Genomic DNA, 19,714 nt, shown 5'->3' with positions numbered 1-19,714 from the left:
CTCCTGTTAAGATTCCCAACTCAGGGACTTCCCTGGTGGTGGCGCAGTGGTTAAGAATCTGCCTGCCAATGCAGGCGACACGGGTTTGAGCCCTGGTCTGGGAAGATCCCACATGCCGCGGAGCAACTAAGCCTGTGCGCCACAACTACTGAGCCTGCGCTCCGCAACAAGAGAAGCCACCACAATGAAAAGCCCACGCACCACAACGAAGACCCAAGGCAGTCAAAAATAAGTAAATAAATAAATAATAAAGATCCCAACTCAATCATAACTGTTGTCATATAAGGTAATATTCACAGGTTCCAGGATTCAGAAGTGAATATATCTTTGGCGAGGGGGGGGGCGGGAAGCCTTTTTGTTCAGCCTACTACAAAAGATAACATTTGAATTGACCCTTTGTGGGTGAATAGGAGTTTATCTGATGGCAAAGGGTGAAGGGCATATTCAAAAGCCCAGAGACAGGAAGGTCCCAGGTCTCTCCGGGGGGCCCATAAGGTGTTGTGTCAAGAGGTCTCGATGGAGGAGAGGTGAGGCTCTGGTGGCAGGTCAGGAGCAGGGCATGAGGGCTCACGTACAATGTCCAGGACCTGTGTTGTGTCCTACAGGCAATGAGGAATCATTAGACATTTTTAAATAGCTTGAGTTTTGGAACTTTGTTCTGAAAAGGTAACATTCCCTTCATTACAAGAGCATCTTCTTTGCCACAGGTTATGGTGCCAGCACTGATGCTGTTGAGGGGAGGTGGAGAGGACTGCTGTGGTCATAGATGTGGGGTAAGTACTGTGGGGTCTACAGAATGTTTAGACTCCCACCCATACCCCCAAAAGGGCTTACTTCCTAGGCTGCAAGCTTTCTCTCTTCTGAAGGCCAGACTATTAACCCATTGACTATAGTCTAGTACTTCTAATACCCTCCTTTCATTTATTTAGCTTTATTGAAGTATAGTTGATTTACAATATTGTGTTAGTTTCAGGTGTGGAGCATAGTGATTCAGTATTTTTGCAGATTATACTCCATTACAGGTTATTACAAGATCATGGGTATAATTCCTTGTGCTATATGGTATATCTTTGTCGGTTATCTATTTTATACATAATAGTTTGTATCTGTTAATCCCATATGCCTAATTTGTCCCACTCCCCTTCCCTCTCCCCTTTGGTCATGAGTTTATTTTCTGTACCTGTGAGTCTGTTTCTGTTTTGCATATACATCCACTTGTATTATTTTTTAGATTCCATATCTAAGTGACTAATACTTCCTTTTAAAGTACAGTGATATTATGCAGGGCTCTCTCCAACAGTGATGAGGGTTATTGCATGAGATCCCAGGAAGAATGAGCCTGGAGAGGGTATAAAGAGAGCTGTTAACACGCAAAGCCTGTGAGCTCTGGTGGACCGGCCTGCCAGGGTTTGGTTGGTTGTTTCTGTCTGTCTGTGGGAAGGTCTAGGACCCTCCATCCTCTGGCTTTCTCATTTCCCTAATAGCCAGTAGATTAACACATCCTAGAACTGGGATTTGAGCAAGAAGGGAATTGGAGATTTTACTGTCAAAAACTCTTTCACAGATACTCTCTTACAATCGCCCCATGAAGAACAGAAGGCTGACACTCTGTAAGTGTATCCATTATGTATTTATGTCTTGTTCCTGACATGTGGCCCTCTTATACCACTGCTCTTTCTACTGCCCAACACTGCTGGAAGAAACCAATGGAAATGTCACCACAAATTTTACAAACTTGTCTACATTTGATGAATAGGAAAGGAAAAGCCCAGAGAGGCTGAGTGGCCTGCCCAGATTCGCATGGCTGTAATCTTAGAGCTGGAATGGACATATACGACTATTTACACAACTCCAGGAAGAGTATAAGGTGCTTTCTTCAAGGCAAGGTCCACAGTTATCATCTACATACTCCCAGATGCCTGACACACGGTCGGCTCTCAAGACACACCCAGTGAAGTCAGGTCTGGCTGAGCTGGGACTCGTCTTGGTCTCCTGACCCCCAAGATCGTGCTCTTTCCCACATACAAACCTGCTTACCAAGGTCCCTGCTCACAGCAAGCTGTTCACTGTTCTTATATTCCTAGTTCATACACTGTCTCACTTCTTTTCTCCTCCCAGAGTCCCCTCTCCCAACCCTTGCAGTCCCCAGTCAGACCCTCCACAGAGACCTTAGCCACCAGGTCATTTGAGGACCATCTCCAAGGAGCTCCCTGAGTCATTCCATTCAACTCCAGCCAGCCCCTCCCTCACTTCCTGTGGTAAGAAAGACACAATATGGGCGTGTCAGGAATAAGAGCTCATGCTTTGAAGCAAAAGAGTCCCTCAGCTTTGCCCCAATTTAATGCACTAATATGCCAGAAGGTCGCCTCTCCCAGACACTTGCCTCACTGTCACACTCATTCACCCATCCAGTCAACACGTTTATGGAGTCTGTACACAGTACAAGGCCCTGTGTTGACCGCTGACTCAGGCATTAGAAAAATGACTATTCATTTATTCATCCAATCATACAACACTTACTGAACACCCACCACCAGGATGGCGAGTTGGTTTCATTTAGTTTCAAACAAAGCCAATACCAATTGGTCAGTTGTTCTGTTTTGAGGACTGTGGTGCTTTTTCTTCTAGGGGAAGAGTGCTGAGATCAATTACTGATGTCTGCTGTGAGTGCAGACTAGGAGACTAGCAGCACACCTATATTACGTGCCAGGCAGTGCGTAGGCTCTAAGAGTTCAGTGATGAATAAGTTACATTTCCTGCTCACAATTTTGTAGTGTGTGATTTCATTTGTTACAATTGCAAATGGAACACCGATGTATGATAAAAAACCCTCCAGAAAGTAGGCATAGAGGGAATTTACCTTAACATAATAAAGGCCATATATGACAAACCCACAGCCAACATCATTCTCAATGGTGAAAAATTGAAACCATTTCCTCTAAGATGAGGAACAAGACAAGGTTGCCCACTGTCTCCACTATTATTCAACATAGTTTTGGAAGTTTTAGCCACAGCAATCAGAGAAGAAAAAAAAATAAAAGGAATCCAAACTGGAAAAGAAGAAGTAAAACTGTCACTGTTTGCAGATGACATGATACTATACATAGAGAATCCTAAAAATGCCACCAGAAAACTACTAGAGCTAAACAATGAATTTGGTAAAGTTGCAGGATACAAAATTAATGCACAGAAATCTCTTGCATTCCTATACACTAATGATGAAAAATCTGAAAGAGAAATTATGGAAACACTCCCATTTACCATTGCAACAAAAAGAATAAAATACCTAGGAATAAACCTACCTAGGGAGACAAAAGACCTGTATGCAGAAAACTATAAGACACTGATGAAAGAAATTAAAGATGATATCAACAGATGGAGAGATATACCATCTTCTTGGATTGGAAGAATCAATATTGTGAAAATGACTATACTACCCAAAGCAATCTACAGATTCAATGTAATCCCTATCAAATTACCAATGGCATTTTTTATGGAACTAGAACAAATCATCTTAAAATTTGTATGGAGACACAAAAGACCCTGAATAGCCAAAGCAGTCTTGAGGGAAAAAAACGGAGCTGGAGGAATCAGACTCCCTGACTTCAGACTATACTACAAAGCTACAGTAATCAAGACAATATGGTACTGGCACAAAAAAACAGAAACATAGATCAGTGGAACAAGATAGATAGTGCAGAGATAAACCCACACACCTATGGTTAACTAATCTATGACAAAGGAGGCAAAGATATACAATGGAGAAAAGACAGTCTCTTCAATAAGTGGTGCTGGGAAAACTGGACAGCTACATGTAAAAGAATGAAATTAGAACACTCCCTATCACCATACACAAAAATAAACTCAAAATGGATTAGAGACCTAAATGTAAGACCGGACACTATAAAACTCTTAGAGGAAAACATAGGAAGAACACTCTTTGACATAAATTACAGCAAGATCTTTTTTGATCCACCTCCTAGAGTAATGGAAATAAAAACAAAAATAAATAAATGGGACCTAATGAAACTTCAAAGCTTTTGCACAGCAAAGGAAACCATAAACAAGACGAAAAGACAACCCTCAGAATGGGAGAAAATATTTGCAAATGAATCAATGGACAAAGCATTAATCTCCAAAATATATAAACAGCTCATGCAGCTCAATATCAAAGAAACAAACAACCCAATCCAGAAATGGGCAGAAGATCTAAAGAGACATTTCTCCAAAGAAGACATACAGATGGCCAAGAAGCACATGAAAAGCTGCTCAACATCACTAATTCTTAGAGAAATGCAAATCAAAACTACAATGAGGTATCACCTCACACCAGTCAGAATGGGCATCATCAGAAAATCTACAAACAGCAAATGTTGGAGAGGGTGCGGAGAAAAGGGAACCCTCTTGCACTGTTGGTGGGAATGTAAATTGATACAGCCACTATGGAGAACAGTATGGAGGTTCCTTAAAAAACTAAAAATAGAATTACCATATGACCCAGCAATCCCACTACTGGGCATATACCCTGAGAAAACCATAATTCAAAAAGACACATGCACCCCAATGTTCATTGCAGCACTATTTACAATAGCCAGGTCATGGAAGCAACCTAAATGCCCATCGACAGACGAATGGATAAAGAAGTTGTGGTACATGTATACAATGGAATATTACTCAGCCATAAAAAGGAATGAAATTGAGTCATTTGTTGAGATGTGGATGGATCTAGAGAGTGTCATACAGAGTGAAGTAAGTCAGAAACAGAAAAACAAATATCGTATATTAACGCATGTATATGGAACCTAGAAAAATGGTACAGATGAACCGGTTTTCAAGGCCAAATTTGAGACACAGATGTAGAGAACAAATGTATGGACACCAAGGGGGGAAAACCGCGGTGGGGTGGGGATGGTGGTGTGCTGAATTGGGCGATTGAGATTGACATGTATACACTGATGTGCATAAAATTGATGACTAATAAGAACCTGCAATATAAAACACACACACACAAAAAAAATCAAAGAAAACCTACTAATACTAAACTTTCTTTGGGTTATTTGTGTAGAAATAAGTTAATATAAATGTTTCAGACATTATATGAAATTTCTAAAAATCTTATATGTTCTGGTATAATGTTATAAGTCAGAATTCTAGTTATTACTTTAAAATGTATATCATCTCAGAAATAACTAAATTTCCTTGTCAATTGCGTTATTATGAACTTTCATCAAATCTTTAACCGTGGTCATTTTTAAGCCTTTTGTCATTTACAGACAGTTCTGGGTGTACTCTGATGCTTTTGCAAATATGTTCCTATAAAAGGGTTTCATCTTCAAGGAATTCATGGAAAAGACTCTGACAAGTACAGGTTTCTGGTAACTGATTGTACTGCTGAACTGAATGAATAAGCATTTTCAGAACTCTAATGAAAAACTGATGAACTCATAAAAGTGCTAACAAAAGATCAAGATGAAAAAAAAATTAATTACATGGGACTGAGTGAACTAATGAGGATGATTATAATTTTTGTGACTTTCTGCTTGAATAAAAAAAAAAACTCTTAGAGGAAAACATAGAACACTCTATGACGTAAATCACAGCAAGATCCTTTTTGACCCACCTCCTAGAGAAATGGAAATAAAATCAAAAACAAACAAACAAATGGGACCTAGTGAAACTTAAAAGCTTTTGCACAGCAAAGGAAACCATAAACAAGACGAAAAGACAACCCTCAGAATGGGAGAAAATATTTGCAAATGAAGCAACTGACAAAGGATTAATCTCCAAAATATACAAACAGCTCATGCAGCTCAATATCAAAACAACAAACAGCCCAATCCAAAAATGCGCAGAAGGCCTAAATAGACATTTCTCTAAAGAAGACATACAGATGGCCAAGAAGCACATGAAAAGCTGCTCAACATCACTAATTCTTAGAGAAATGCAAATCAAAACTACAATGAGGTATCACCTCACACTGGTCAGAACGGGCATCATCAGAAAATCTACAAACAGCAAATGTTGGAGAGGGTGTGGAGAAAAGGGAACCCTCTTGCACTGTTGGTGGGAATGTAAATTGATACAGTCACTATGGAGAAGAGTATGGAGGTCCCTTAAAAAACTAAAAATAGAATTGCCATATGACCCTGTAATCCCACTACTGGGCATATACCCTGAGAAAACCTTAATTCAAAAATAGTCATGTACCACAATGTTCATTGTAGCACTATTTACAATAGCCAGGACATGGAAGCAACCTAAGTGTCCATCGACAGATGAATGGATGAAGAACATGTGACACATATATACAATGGAATATTACTGAGCCATAAAAAGAAATGAAATTGAGTTATTTGTAGTGAGGTGGATGGACCTAGAGTCTGTCATACAGAGTGAAGTAAGTCAGAAAGAGAAAAACAAATACCATATGCTAACACATATATATGGAATCTAAAAAAAAAAAAAAAAAAAGAAGGTTCTGAAGAACCTAGGGGAAGGATAGGACTAAAGACACAGACGTAGAGAATGGACTTGAGGACATGGGGAGGGGGAAGGGTAAGCTGGGGAGAAGTGAGAGAGTGGCATTGACATATATGCACTACCAAATGTAAAATAGATAGCTAGTGGGAAGCAGCCGCATAGCACAGGGAGATCAGCTCCGTGCTTTGTGACAGCCTAGAGGGGTGGGATAGGGAGGGTGGGAGGGAGACGTAAGAGGGAGGGGATATGGGGATATATGTATACATATAGCTGATTCACTTTGTTATACAGCAGAAACTAACACAACATTGTAAAGCAATTATACTCCAATAAAGATGTTTAAAAAAAAGAATTGCAAATGGAGCAGATGAATGGACATAGGTCTTCTCAGCTCTAGTGCCCCCATTTTTTTGTGTGCATTTGGGAAGCAAAACAAGGATGCCCACCAGATCAATTCCCCTCTTCAGTTTGCCAGGAAACTCAAGATGGATCTTTCAAAAGGACCACCACCTCCCTCTGCATTGCTGCACTGAATTTCTGATTCTGTTCTATTTCAGATGCTGTTCCCTGTGCTCCTGGCCATACAGGGCACCGTGGGCGCCGTGTATTGTGTGGTCATTTCTTCCCTGGGTTTGCTCAGTGGCCCCCTCTGTGACACAGGCAGTGGAAACTACACCTACCCGTTCAGGAATTACTCCCTGGAGTGAGTAGCATTTATGGCCTTGGGTCCGTGTCTAACATCTAAAGATGATACCGTGATGACCACCAAGAGTGTGTGCTCTGAGAACTGACTATGCAGTAGTGGGGCCAGGTACCTCCATTCATACTTGGTGTCTTGCTCCTCTCTCTGTACCAGATTGACACTTTTATTCCCAAATCGCCAATCTCTAGAGGTGATTGGCCAAGGCAAGGTGTGCCCATGAATTAGGCAGTTCACCCAAGGTATTCAGTACAATACCTTGACTTCATTTGCCCCCATTATTAAACACAGGTGAGCACGTGCTGAGGGCTTGCTTAGTACTGACTAGGCGCTGTGATAAGAGAAGGGATTCCAAAAGAGGGATAAGACCACTTGCCTATTTACAACTTGCCTGTTCACAGTCTAACTGGGGAGAGAATAGTCAAATTTGGGGTTTGTTTTGTGACGATCTCAGCCTATCAATAAGCAATGTTGTGGTTGGACAAGGCCTTGTGGTTCTTATTATGATTGCAAGACACCCTTTAGCAAGAACCATCAAGAAACTTTGAAAAAATAAAGATTTCTTACATACAGGACCTGGATATTACACAGCACACCTGGGGTCACACAGCAAGGTCAGGGGGGAGGGGAGGTGGGGGTTAGGGAGCACAGGTGCGTGGGCCTGGGGTTCTGCTTTTATCGGGTTTGAGGCTGGGGGTCTAGTGTTTCGCAGGCTCACTCTTTACTGATGAACTTACAACATAAAAGCAGGAATTTAAAGCACAGGAATAGAAAAAATAAGTGGCCCAAAAGGTCAGTTATTGAAATCAACCAAGATCACTAAAACAAAGGAGCCTCAGTCAGGCTTTTACCTAGGTGTGAAGCTGGCACTGTGTTGATCTGAGATAGCCCTCTTTCAAGCGGATGCCTCACTATCAAAGCTTAAACCAGGCACTTGAATTACGAAAAGAAAAACCAACTGTCAGGGTTTACACTGCCGGGTTGCACAAATATCCTTAAATGGCAGCCCCTGTGATGCCCACTGATTTTCCTAAAGGAATAAGGAAAGAAACCCAGCACTAATGATTGAGAAAGACACTGCTTCTCTTCTCATTTCACGTTCTCTCCCTCGTAGAGCTCATCCATCCCCATGGCTTTCAGAACCCTCCATCTACCCATATAAATAATCCCCAAATGTCTATCTCCAGCCCAGATCTTTCTTCTGAATTCCTGACTCAGATACCAAATTACCTCTTTGAAATTTCCTCTTGCGAATTTCAGATCATTTCAATATTTAAATGTCCAAACCCTTGATGTTCCCTTGCCAATTTCCTCTCTGTCATCCCCAGCCCATTAGATGGCACCCAAAACCTGTGGGTCACTGATTATTCTCCCTTCTGCATCCCAAGTTCAATCCACCACCAAATCCTGTGAGTTCTACCTCACCAGTGCACCTTGAATCTGGCCGCTGCTCTTCGCCTAGTCTGTCATCACCCCGTTCCAAATCTGCAACACCCTTTGCTTCCGTGTCTACACCAGCCCTCCAGCAAGCATCCCAGCTCCATTTTCCCCTTCAATTCTTTCCCCGTAGATGAGCCCAGAGGGGCTTTGTAAAATGTAAAAGTACTCATTAAGGCCAAGAAATCTTTACATTTAAGGAACTTGCAATCTCATTGAGAACTCAATAGACGAGTATGGATATGGGTGAAGACAGAGATACCAAATAATATATAACTCTATGAAACAGGGCCTGAAAACCTATTCCGTTTTCTCTTTGTCCAACGAGAACCCTCTGATTCCAAATATTCCTTAGAGTTTTTGCTTGCCTGCTGTTTCCTCTTATAATGCACTGCGTTCCCCTTGGCTGCTGCCTCCTTCAAGGCCAGGTGACTCCATCCTTCCCCCACGAAACCCTCTCCAGCTACTCTAAACCTCTAGACCTCCCCGTTTTATGATAATAATTATAAATATATCGCCCACAGTGCCTACTGCATGGCAGACACTGTGCTAATATCTAATCCTCCCAACCCACTCGATGGTATTGATGTTATTTTTTAGCCCCATTTTACATATAAGGAAGCTGATATACAGAAACACTTAGGAAACTATTGGGGCCAGGGAAGGCTGCATATTGACACATATATCAATCAATGGTATATTGATTATTTTGAGTGAAAGTTACTTAAGAAAGAGATGATGCAAGAAGCCCATTCTGACCCTCCTCTCTTGTCGCCCTGAAAGCAGGAAATAAATCTCTCATATGAAAGGTGCACTCCCTACATCTGGGGCTAGAAGGACACCCTTATTGCCAGAGATAGAGAGTTCAGGGCCAAGGAGTCTGTATGAACAGGCCTTGTTACTTCCTTAATTTACTACCAAGCTCCAACTGTTTAGATTCTTTACTAATTAAGCACCCAAACCTAAGTTTCTTTGTCCTGTCAATTTCTCTCAAATTTGTTTCTTTGTCGGAAGAGTGTAAAAGCTGCCTCCTTTGGGGAATTCCCTGGTGGTCCAGTGGTTAGAACTCTGTGCTCTCATTGCTGAGGGCCTGGGTTCAATCCCTGGCTGGGGAACTAAATTCCCACAAGCTGCGTGGGGTGTGGCCAAAAAAAAAAAGCTGCCACCTTTGGCCACTACTTTAGGTCTCATTTCTACGAGACCTCCAGGGGCATGCATTAAATTTTGTTTCTCTTTCTCCTGTTAATCTGTGTTGTGTCAATTTTATTATTAGTCCAGCCACAAGAACTCAAGACATGTAGAGGGGGACATTTTACTCCCCCCGCCGACAAAGCTTATCAAGAACTTCCTAGTGAAGAAGCTGGAGTTAGGATCTGGGTCTGTGGGACTTCAGAGCCCGAGCTCTTAACCAATCCTTACTGCCCCTGAGATCTTTAGAGCAGTTCAAATCTTGCACCACACAATTTCCCGCTTCTTCCTGGCTATGTCTGTACCCACAATGCCTTGCTCAGATGCTGTGCTGTTACAGGGAAAGATGGTGTGTTCGACCCTCGACCAATGGGCAGTCATGAATGTACTATCCTTATGAAGATGAGAGCGATGTAATAGACTAGTGCCTCTCACATGCTTGTAAATGGCAGCTCTCTCCCTTTCCTGTCTCTCAAAGCCAGGCTAATTGTCTCCCCTGTCCTGGCAGGAACAGCTACTTACTCAATCAGCCCACCTGGGCTACCTGCCAAGAGCCTGAGCACATCGTCCTCTGGAACGTGGTCTTGTTCTCCATCCTGCTGGGGATCGGCGTGGTAGAAGCTGTCCTTTGCCTCAGCCAAGTCGTCAGTGGACTCTGTGATATCTTCTGTGGCACATGCGTCCGAAAAGGACAGGTTGGTGCTTCTAGAACCCAGGAATGTTCAAGTCATTTCCCCTGACCTGTTTTTCACATCTCCCTCCTGCCCCAACCTCACACTCCCAGAGGTAATCCAGTAACCAGGAAGTGCCTTTTGAAATGTTGAACTTCATTTGCCACTTGGGTCTTAATTTTCTTTCAGGTGACCATAACTGGCTTATGACCAGCCTAAGAAATCACAACTGATTGGCAGAGTTCCCCAGCTTCAGAAGGACTGGATTTGGTGAATATTTCAGTGATATCATATGGTATTTGTCTTTCTTGAAACAAACACTTTTAAGAACTCAATCTACCATACGAGCCATGGCAGTTCCCAAAGAGGCATCAGATAGGGTTTCTGCTTCAGGAAGCTTGCAAGCTAATGGATCTTGCATAGCTGACTGCTTCCACAGATGATATCCAACTTTGTACAAATAAGAAAAAAAAGCAAATGCTATACAGCTTGGTAAGTAAACAGAGCCAATGGCAAATTTTTAAAAGGTGCCTTCTCCTCCAGGTTGATGCCCATTTGGGGTGGAATAATGTTCCCCCCAGAATTCGTATTTAACAGGAACCTCAGCAGTGACCTTATTTGGAAATAGGGTATTTGTTGATGTGATTAAAATGAGGTCATACTAGATTAGGGTGGACTCTAAATCTAATATGACCAGTGTCCTTGTAAGAAGAGAAGAAACACGCACAGAGAAGGCCGCATGAAGATGTAGGCAGAAATTGAAGTTATGCTGCCACAAACCAAGTGATGCCAAAGATTGCTGGCAACCATCAGAAGCTAAGAGAGAGACATGGTGCAGATTCTCCCTCTGAGACTCCAGGACCAGCCACATCTCGATTTCAGACTTCTAGCCTCCAGAACTATGAGTGGATACATTTCTGGGGTTGTTTGTTTGTCTGTTTGTTTGTTTTGGCCATGCCATGCAGCTTGCAGGATCTTAGTTCCACGACCAGGGATTGAACCTGTGCCCTCGGCAGTGAAAGCACAGAGTCCTAACCAATGGGCCACCAGGGAATTCCCAAGTTTCTGTTGTTTTAAGACACCCAGTTAGTCGTAGTTTGTTACAGCAGCCCTCAGACACCCATACACAGTCCCACACCAGGGCGCAGGCGAGCCGGGCACAGGCTGGATCTCAGCCCCCCACTCAAGCTGGACCACTGCCTTGTACAGAAATGTTTATCCTACTCAAATGAAGGTAGCCCTGCCGATGTCACAAATGCCCGGCTGCCCTGCTACCCCAGGCTGTTCCTTCAGCTTCCCTTTAGCCCTCCCACTGACACAAGGCAGATACATAACCCCCAGAAAGAGAGGTACCCAGAGCCCTGCAATGAGCCCAGAACTGAACTGGCGCCCGAGACTGTTCCCTCAGCCCTGACAATGCTGAGATTGTCATCCCTGTAAGAAAACTGGGCTTAGGGAGGGGAAGTCTTTAAAGTTGGTCCGTCAGATTGAATGGCCCTATATGGCCCAAATACTGTTTCCCTGGGAGGGAAAAAATCCAAAGCAAAAAGTTTTATTAGCTTTTCCCCATTAAAACAGCCTCTGTGTAAAGTGATAGATTTGAAGCAAGGGAGGAGAAAGGTTTTCTGCCTCTGGCAAAAGTCCCTCTTGTGGTTCTTCCTTTGGTGAGTAAAAGGAACTTGGAGTTAAAGACACCAAAGTACAAACATTCTGTGGCCAATAAAGTGGGCCCCAGCTCATAAAGGCAACAGAGTTCGGCTAATGTGCTCCATCAAGGGCTTTGGAGGGCGGAAAGAGCCAACATTTTAAATGTAGGGCCAGCTATAAAATGAGTCATGATTAATCCACTAAAAAAATGTTTATTGCCAAATGAAAAATAAATTAAAATACATCTGAAATTAAATAGAAACAGTTGATTTTTGAGGCTGACTTAGGTCTACTTCAGCTACATGACAATTATTTCCTGAGTTCCTACAATGTGCAGAGCAAAGTGCCTGGAGAAAGGAGGGATGGATGGGGCTCTCAGTTCTGAAAGAAGGGGTTTAAGCAGAGGGAATTTTTTCAGTGCACAACTACCCAGATGTAAGGCAGAAGCAGGGGAGGTGGTAATTTCCACTTCAATCTCTGTGTCTTCAAGCATATCTCATCTTTTTAAGTTCCTTACTTTCTCAAGAGAAACCACATGTTTTCCAGATCAGAGTTGACTGACATTGCTTTTTCCAAACTCATATTCTGGATGTTTACAGTGTTTATATAACATGGTGCATCTGTTACTGGAAATATGAAGAAAATAGCTCTTCATGGTGAGTTTAGAGATTCTTTACTCTTTACACTTTGCTATAGTATAACAATTTCCACATTTTCCAGAATGAGCACTTAGACTTTTAAAATTATAAAACATGTGAAAAAAGAGATTTTACCATTTTATGAAAATGATCTAGAACACTTATCTGTCTGCCATGTCTGGCAAAAAGCTCTTATAGTTATGACACTGACTTGAGAGAAACGTCATGGTTCAAAGGCTCATTGACAAACCAACATCCAGTATTTCTCCGAAGTCAAATGGGAAGAAATAATTTTAAAGGAGGGAGATGCCCTATAGGGGGGAAGAAAACAAAACTAACCTAAATAGCTTTGGAAATTTTGGAAACCTTGATTTGACTAGAAACTATAAGGCTAAGGACAAAGGGAATTACATATAAACACTGTACTCTAAAACTGCTTCTCACAGGGGTATGAGTTAACAATTATGAAACAGCTATGCATATATAATGGTGTTGAATGGTGGATGGTGGGAGCCAGGTTTCTCACTGTCATAGGGATAATTCCCACAGATAAGCAAAGAGGGAAGGCTAGAATAATCCATGTAGTACTGGATTAGAGTCAAGGACATCAATATAAACTCATGTTCGGCTTAACATAGATACAGATGGATAAATACAGAAATATGTGTGTATGCATGGGTTATTATACATATATATTTCCTGCTGAGAGAGCTAGAAGCAGTGACAGCCCAGTAGCAACGAGCACACCCAGTGCCAAGGTCTTGGTTTCTAATGCCATTCTCTACTAAAAGCAACTAGGGCTCCTTGAAGAAATGACTGATTCTAGGGGTGAGAATGAAGAATAAAGATGAGCTTGGAGCATATTGCTGTGCCAGAAAGCAAGGAAGTGCTCAAAAAACAAAAAGCAGGACATGAAAATAAACAAACCAAGGGGACACAGGAGCCAACCTGAAATGGCTCCCAAGGGCCAAAGCAGAAACAAATTGAGCAACAAAATAAATAACATAGTATTAGATTATAGCCCAAGTATAAAATAAATATCTATGAGTCAACGCTGATATAAATAAATGATTGATTAAATAAATAGGGAGAAAGAGACAAATCTTCCTTAGAGATAAATTTCAAATAATTTATATAGATACTCCTGTCTCTTTGAAATGGAGCTCAGTACCCCACCCCTTTTAGTGTGGACTGAGCTTCCAAAAAATAGAGTATGGAAGGTGGGGGAAAAGTAATTTTAGAGTGAGGAAAACTAGAAAATACCACTTTGGCCAGGAGACATTTTAATTGAGATTAACATCATCAGTGATAAATCATGTTGATAGCAAGTACTCTTGATATTATATGATAAGGGCACTTCAGCTGTGTGACCTCCCAAAATCCATAAACCTATTCTAACTATGAGAAAAATATCAGACAAACAAACTGAGGGGCATTCTGCAAAATATCTGACCAACACTCCTCAAAATTGTCAAGGTCATCAAAAACAAGGAAAATCTAAGAAACTGTCACAGCCAAGAGGAGCCCAAGGAGGCATGACAACTAAATGTAATATCAGATCCTAGGTGGGGTCCTGGAACAGAAAAAGGACATTAGTCAGAAAACTAGTGAAATTCGAATAAAATGCAGAGATTGGTTAATAGAAATGTACCAACACTGATTTCTTAGTTGTAACAAAGGTACCATGGTAATGTAAGATGTTCACATAAGGGAAACAGGGTGAGGGGTATATGGGAACTCACTGTACTATTGATACAATTTTTCTGTAATTCTAAAACTATTCTAAAATAAAAAGAGACATAGTATAAATTCATGTTTAGCTTAATATAGATACACATGGATAGTTACAGAAATGCAGATGTGTATATACGCATGGGTTTATTATACATACATTTGACCTTTTGTATCCACAGGTTTTGCATCCACAGATTCAACTCAGATTGAAAATATCTGGGAAAAAAATAACTCCAGAAAGTTCCAAAAAGCAAAAATTTGAGTTTGCTACAACTTTTTACATAGCATTTACATTGTATTAGATATGTAAGTAATCTAGACATGATTGAAAGGATACAGAAGGATGTGTATAGGTTATATGCAAATACTATGCCATTTTTATATAAGGGTCATGAGCAGCCTCAAATTTTGGTATCTGCTGGAGTCCTAGAACCAATCCTAGGCAGATACCAAGGGACAACTGTACATATATTTCCTTGCTCTGTATCTTGAAAGAGCTAGAGGCAGATACCCCAGTAACAATGAGCATGCCCAAAATTATTTGTTTCAAATAATTTATTATTTTAAATTTAAATTTTTATTAAACTTATTGTTATTAAAAAAGAAAAGAAAAAACAGCTAAATGGGGTTTTTTTTAAGTTTTTTTTTTTAATGTGGACCATTTTTAAAGTCTTTATTGAATTTTGTTACAATATTGCTTTATATTTTTGGGGTTTTGGCCGCGAGGCATGGGGGATCTTAGCTCCCCGACCAGGGATCAAACCCACACCCCCTGCATTGGAAGGCGAGGTCTTAACCACTGGACCACCAGGGAAGTCCCAGAAATGGGTTTCTTTAACTATGAGGCTTTGAGCTTCCCAACCTACCCAAGCTGCAGTCTAGGAGATGTAAAATTATCCAAAATTGGAAACAAACTTGTAGGGGAGCAAAATTTGCCACCCCAAAATGTCTTTTCGTCATGTGGATTATTTCCAGCTGAAAACAATCAAGGCCCAAAGGGACTGAGGAAGAGACTTTGACCTTCACCCTAACTTCCTAAAATAATTTAGATAGAGGGCCTGTTCCCAGAATAGAGCATCACCAGAGATATCTGCAAGGAATATGGTCTGGGGTGGTGGGGAAACTCTAGGCCGGGGCTAGAGATCAGAATCCACCCTGTGTCCCATTTTCTCTGCGTGGCCCAGCAAACATTTATTTACCAAACATTTGCTTTTCCATCTTCATGTGCATTACCTTCATCCCCTTTGAAGTCCCAAACCACTATCCCCAACACCATATTTTTTCTTTAGCCGAAGATGATATTTAAGGTCAGGCTTTCAGCCATTTTGGTGAGATATTCAGTTTTCCTGGGGCTCTCCCGTATATACATGTTATTAAACTTTTGTTTCATTTTCTCCTGTTAATCTCTCTCCTATCAATTTAAATCTTAAGCCAGAAGAACCTAGAAGGGCAGAGGAAAATTTCTTCCTTCCCAACAGATTCAACTAGCTTTCCCTGTGTTTGAGTATCAGACCTTATCCACAGATGGCTAAAATGAGTAAGACACAGTCGAGAAACACAGGGATTTTTATGTAGGGACCCTGACTTGGCCTCTTCCTCCAAGGCTATGCCGAGAATAGGTCTAAATAAATTACTTCATGTCTGAGAGAGTGGCATGGACATATACATATATATATATATGTGTGTGTGTGTGTGTGTATATATATATATATATATATACACTACCAAATGTAAAATAAATAGCTAGTGGGAAGCAGCCGCATAGCACAGGGAGATCAGCTCGGTGCTTTGTGACCACCTAGAGGGGTGGGATAGGGAGGGTGGGAGGGAGACGCAAGAGGGAGGATATATGGGGATGTATGTATATGTATAGCTGATTCACTTTGTTATAAAGCAGAAACTAACACACCATTGTAAAGCAATTATACTCCAATAAGATGTTAAAAAAAAAAAATTACTCCATGTCATGGAGACAAGGACCAGGCCACCCGACCCCTGATAAACCAGCAATTCAGCCCTAAAGTGACTGAAGACATGGGTTCAAGAACAGAACAGCAGAGTCCAATGGATTCCTTTATCTTAAATGTTTTCTTGCCTTAACACATGCTGTCACACACCCACTGTACCCTCTTACCCTCCATGCAAACAATACTCTGAGAATAATTGGTAACCCCTTGGTTTGGACTAGGTGTTCCCTCCACCCCTGGACATATCTTGTCATGGCACCCATCTTGCTGTCACACAGGATTGCTCCACCCAGCTGTGATTCAGGATGTACCTTATGCACCATATTCTATCATGCCCAGGGCATAATGGTTCTCATTAAATGTTTAGTGAATGAATAAACAAAAGAATGAATGAGTAAACGTTCCAAACCTGCAAAGGGAAGGAGTTCCGGAAATGTAATTATACAAAGTAGTATATACAGACAGAATGCAAAGCTCTTTAAAAGCTCAGCTTCCTTCTTTTTTCTCTTCCCCCCTTTCATCACCCTGGCCCAGGTGCTGAGGTTCCTAAAAGGAAACAAAGCCAGTTCTGGGCAGAGTTTCATTTTGCAATTATAGTTGAAATGTACTCTGTCACTCAACCACCACCCATCACCTGGGATTTATATGAAGTTCTTAGCATGGGCCATACTGTTCTAGAGGCAGCCCTGTGAGACTGTGTGATTGATAATAAGAAATAGGTATTTTGGTCTTTCTCCATTTCTGGCACAGAGCTTCTAAAACCGGTGGAATTTCCTAAGGGATAAAAGCGATAAACGTGCCTTTTGTTATTCATCACAAGACTCTCTCAAACCACAGCTGAGTTTGTGTTAATGAGGTGACTTTTGGAAAGCCCCTCAGGTTGGTTCCTGCCAGGGGAACCAACCAGGATTAGAGGGTTGAAATTTTCAATTCCACCCCCAATGCCCACCCCTGACCTCCAGGAAGGGAGAGGGGCTAGAGACTGAGTTCAGTAACCACTGGCCAATGGTTTAATCAATCGTGCCTATGCAATGAGCCTTCCAGAAAAAAAACAAAAGAAGAAGGTTCAGAGAGCTTCCGGGTCAGTGAACACGAGGCGGTGCTGGTGGGAGAGTGGTGTGCGCAGCCCAGAGGGGCCATGGAAGCGCCACAACCCTGCCCACATACCTTACCCCGGGACTCTCCTCCATCTGGCTCTTCCTCGGTTATATCCTTTATAATAAGCAGGTAAGCTAGTAAGTAAACTGATTTCCTGAGTTCTCTAAGCCAAACTATCAAATTAATCAAACCCAAGAAGGGTGTATAGAAATGTCTGATGTATAGCCAGTAGTAGGAATTACAGGCAACAAGGGGAGGGGATGTCTTGTGAGACTGAGCCATTAACCTGTGGGATCTCATGCTATCTCCAGGTGGTGTCAGAACTGAGTTAAATTGTCAGACACCCAACTGGTGTCACAGAATTGCCTGGTGGGGGAAAAATGACCATACATTTGGTGATCAGAGTACAGAAGCGTTCAGAGTATCGTATGGAATAGTCTGAAGGAAAACAGTGAGTGTGTTTTCCCTTTACAAGTATAACACACAAAAATCCTCTAATGATAACGTCTGGGACCTTTGCATAAGCTGAATCATTTCCAAAGCCCTTTTCCTATACGGTCATATCTGACCCTAAAACAGTCATGTCTCATTGTCCAAGGACAAATGGTTATCAGCATTTTACCAAGGAGGAAGCCAAGGCTCAGAGGTGGTTGCCCAAGATGAAGCAGACATGAGGCTCAAAGGTGAACTTTTGACTCCAAGTCCATGGTTCCTTACATGGAATCTCACAGATCAGAACCTGGTTGAAAAGATAAGACCAGTACCAGAGAAAGACCCAGAGAGGAGAGAAGCTGGAGCTGGGGAAAGGAAGGCCATTCCAGGCAGAGGGAACAGCAGCAGCAAAGGGGGAAGCTGGACATCTTAAGGCCTCTAGGAGGCACACGAAGGAGGCCAGGTAATAGGGACAGTGGCATAACGCTATGCATCCCTCGGAGTGGAGAAACTCGTCTATTTGTGAACTTGGGAGGTAGGAACTCTCCCACAAAAGCAAAGCTGAACTCCAGAGCCAAAGTGCCTGTGACCAACACGAGGTCTCAGCAGTGGTTTTGCCTTCTGACATATTGGATAGTTCTAAGAATTTACTAAGATTATGAAGAAGAGCATCTTTACAATGGAAACAAAAGTAGGATTAAGAAGGAGGTTAAAATGATAAGAAAAGGATAATGTTGCACATTCTAATGGCTGAGACCTTTGACAGTAGGAATGATTCTCAAAATCAAAGAAAATTCTGCCACATGTGAGGAGTGCTATAACCTTGCAAACACATGGCAACCAGCAAGACATGAGGAAAAAGGAGATGAATGAAATAGACAGCTTTTGAATATGCCGCTTGAAGATTAGCATGAACTCTGAATACGCATTAGACTAATGTAATTAGAAGTAGGCTAGGACTTATTTATTAAGTCATTCCGTAAATATTTGCTGAGCATCTACTATGGGCCAAGAACTGTTCTAGACACTGGGGGTAGAGCAGTGAACAAAATGAAGTCCCTGCCCTCATGGAGCTTTTTGTTAGTAAGGAGAAATGAATGACAAACACATTTATTGGTGCTGTTAAGTATTATGGAGAAAAATAACAGGGCAACTGAATCAGGGAGTAATGGTGTGGGCAAAGCAAAGGCATGTTGGTATTTATTTATATTCAGTGGGTGGAAAGACCCCTCAGACAAGGTGGCTTTGATCAGATAGCTAAAGGAAGCAAAGAAGTGATTCTTTGAGATCTACAAGTTTAAACACAATGAAAATGCTGCCAATAAAACTTTCTGAAATTTAAAAATTTTAACTATTTAATTTTTGTTTAAATTTTGTTAAGTTTTTGTTAATTTAGTTGGGGGGAGCAATGGACTTATATTACAAGACACAAAAGTACAGTAGGTTCAAAGCCCCCAGGAATGTTGTCACATCAAAAAGACCTATAAACCGCAACATGAACGGACCTAGAGAATATTGTGCATAGTGAAATAAGTCAGACAGAGAAAGACAGATACTGTATGATATCACTTATATGTAGAATCTAAAAAATACAACAAACTAGTGAATATAGCAAAAACAGAAGCAGACTCACAGATATGGAGAACAAACTAGTGGTTACCAGTGGAGAGTGGGAATGGGGGAACAGCAAGATAGGCATGGGGGATTAAGAGATACAAATTA

The 19,714-nt window shown here is 41.5% G+C and overlaps 1 protein-coding gene across 1 annotated transcript in view; it reads left to right on the top strand.

Moving 5' to 3' along the window:
- LOC309604954 (transmembrane 4 L6 family member 1-like) overlaps positions 1-16,153 on the top strand; it is a 29,545-nt gene extending 13,392 nt beyond the window's left edge. The window contains exons 2-4 of the mRNA XM_082340070.1: positions 708-773; positions 7,038-7,183; positions 10,314-16,153. Of these exons, the coding sequence (XP_082196196.1) occupies positions 708-773; positions 7,038-7,183; positions 10,314-10,545 (444 nt within the window). The 3' untranslated portion in view covers positions 10,546-16,153. The remainder of the gene's footprint in view (positions 1-707; positions 774-7,037; positions 7,184-10,313) is intronic.
- The last annotated feature ends 3,561 nt before the right edge of the window (positions 16,154-19,714 follow it).

This window comes from Balaenoptera borealis, assembly GCF_965194805.1.
Source record: "Balaenoptera borealis genome assembly, chromosome: 11".
Classification (NCBI taxonomy): Eukaryota; Metazoa; Chordata; class Mammalia; order Artiodactyla; family Balaenopteridae; genus Balaenoptera; species Balaenoptera borealis.
This window is presented reverse-complemented; position numbering and strand designations above follow the sequence as displayed.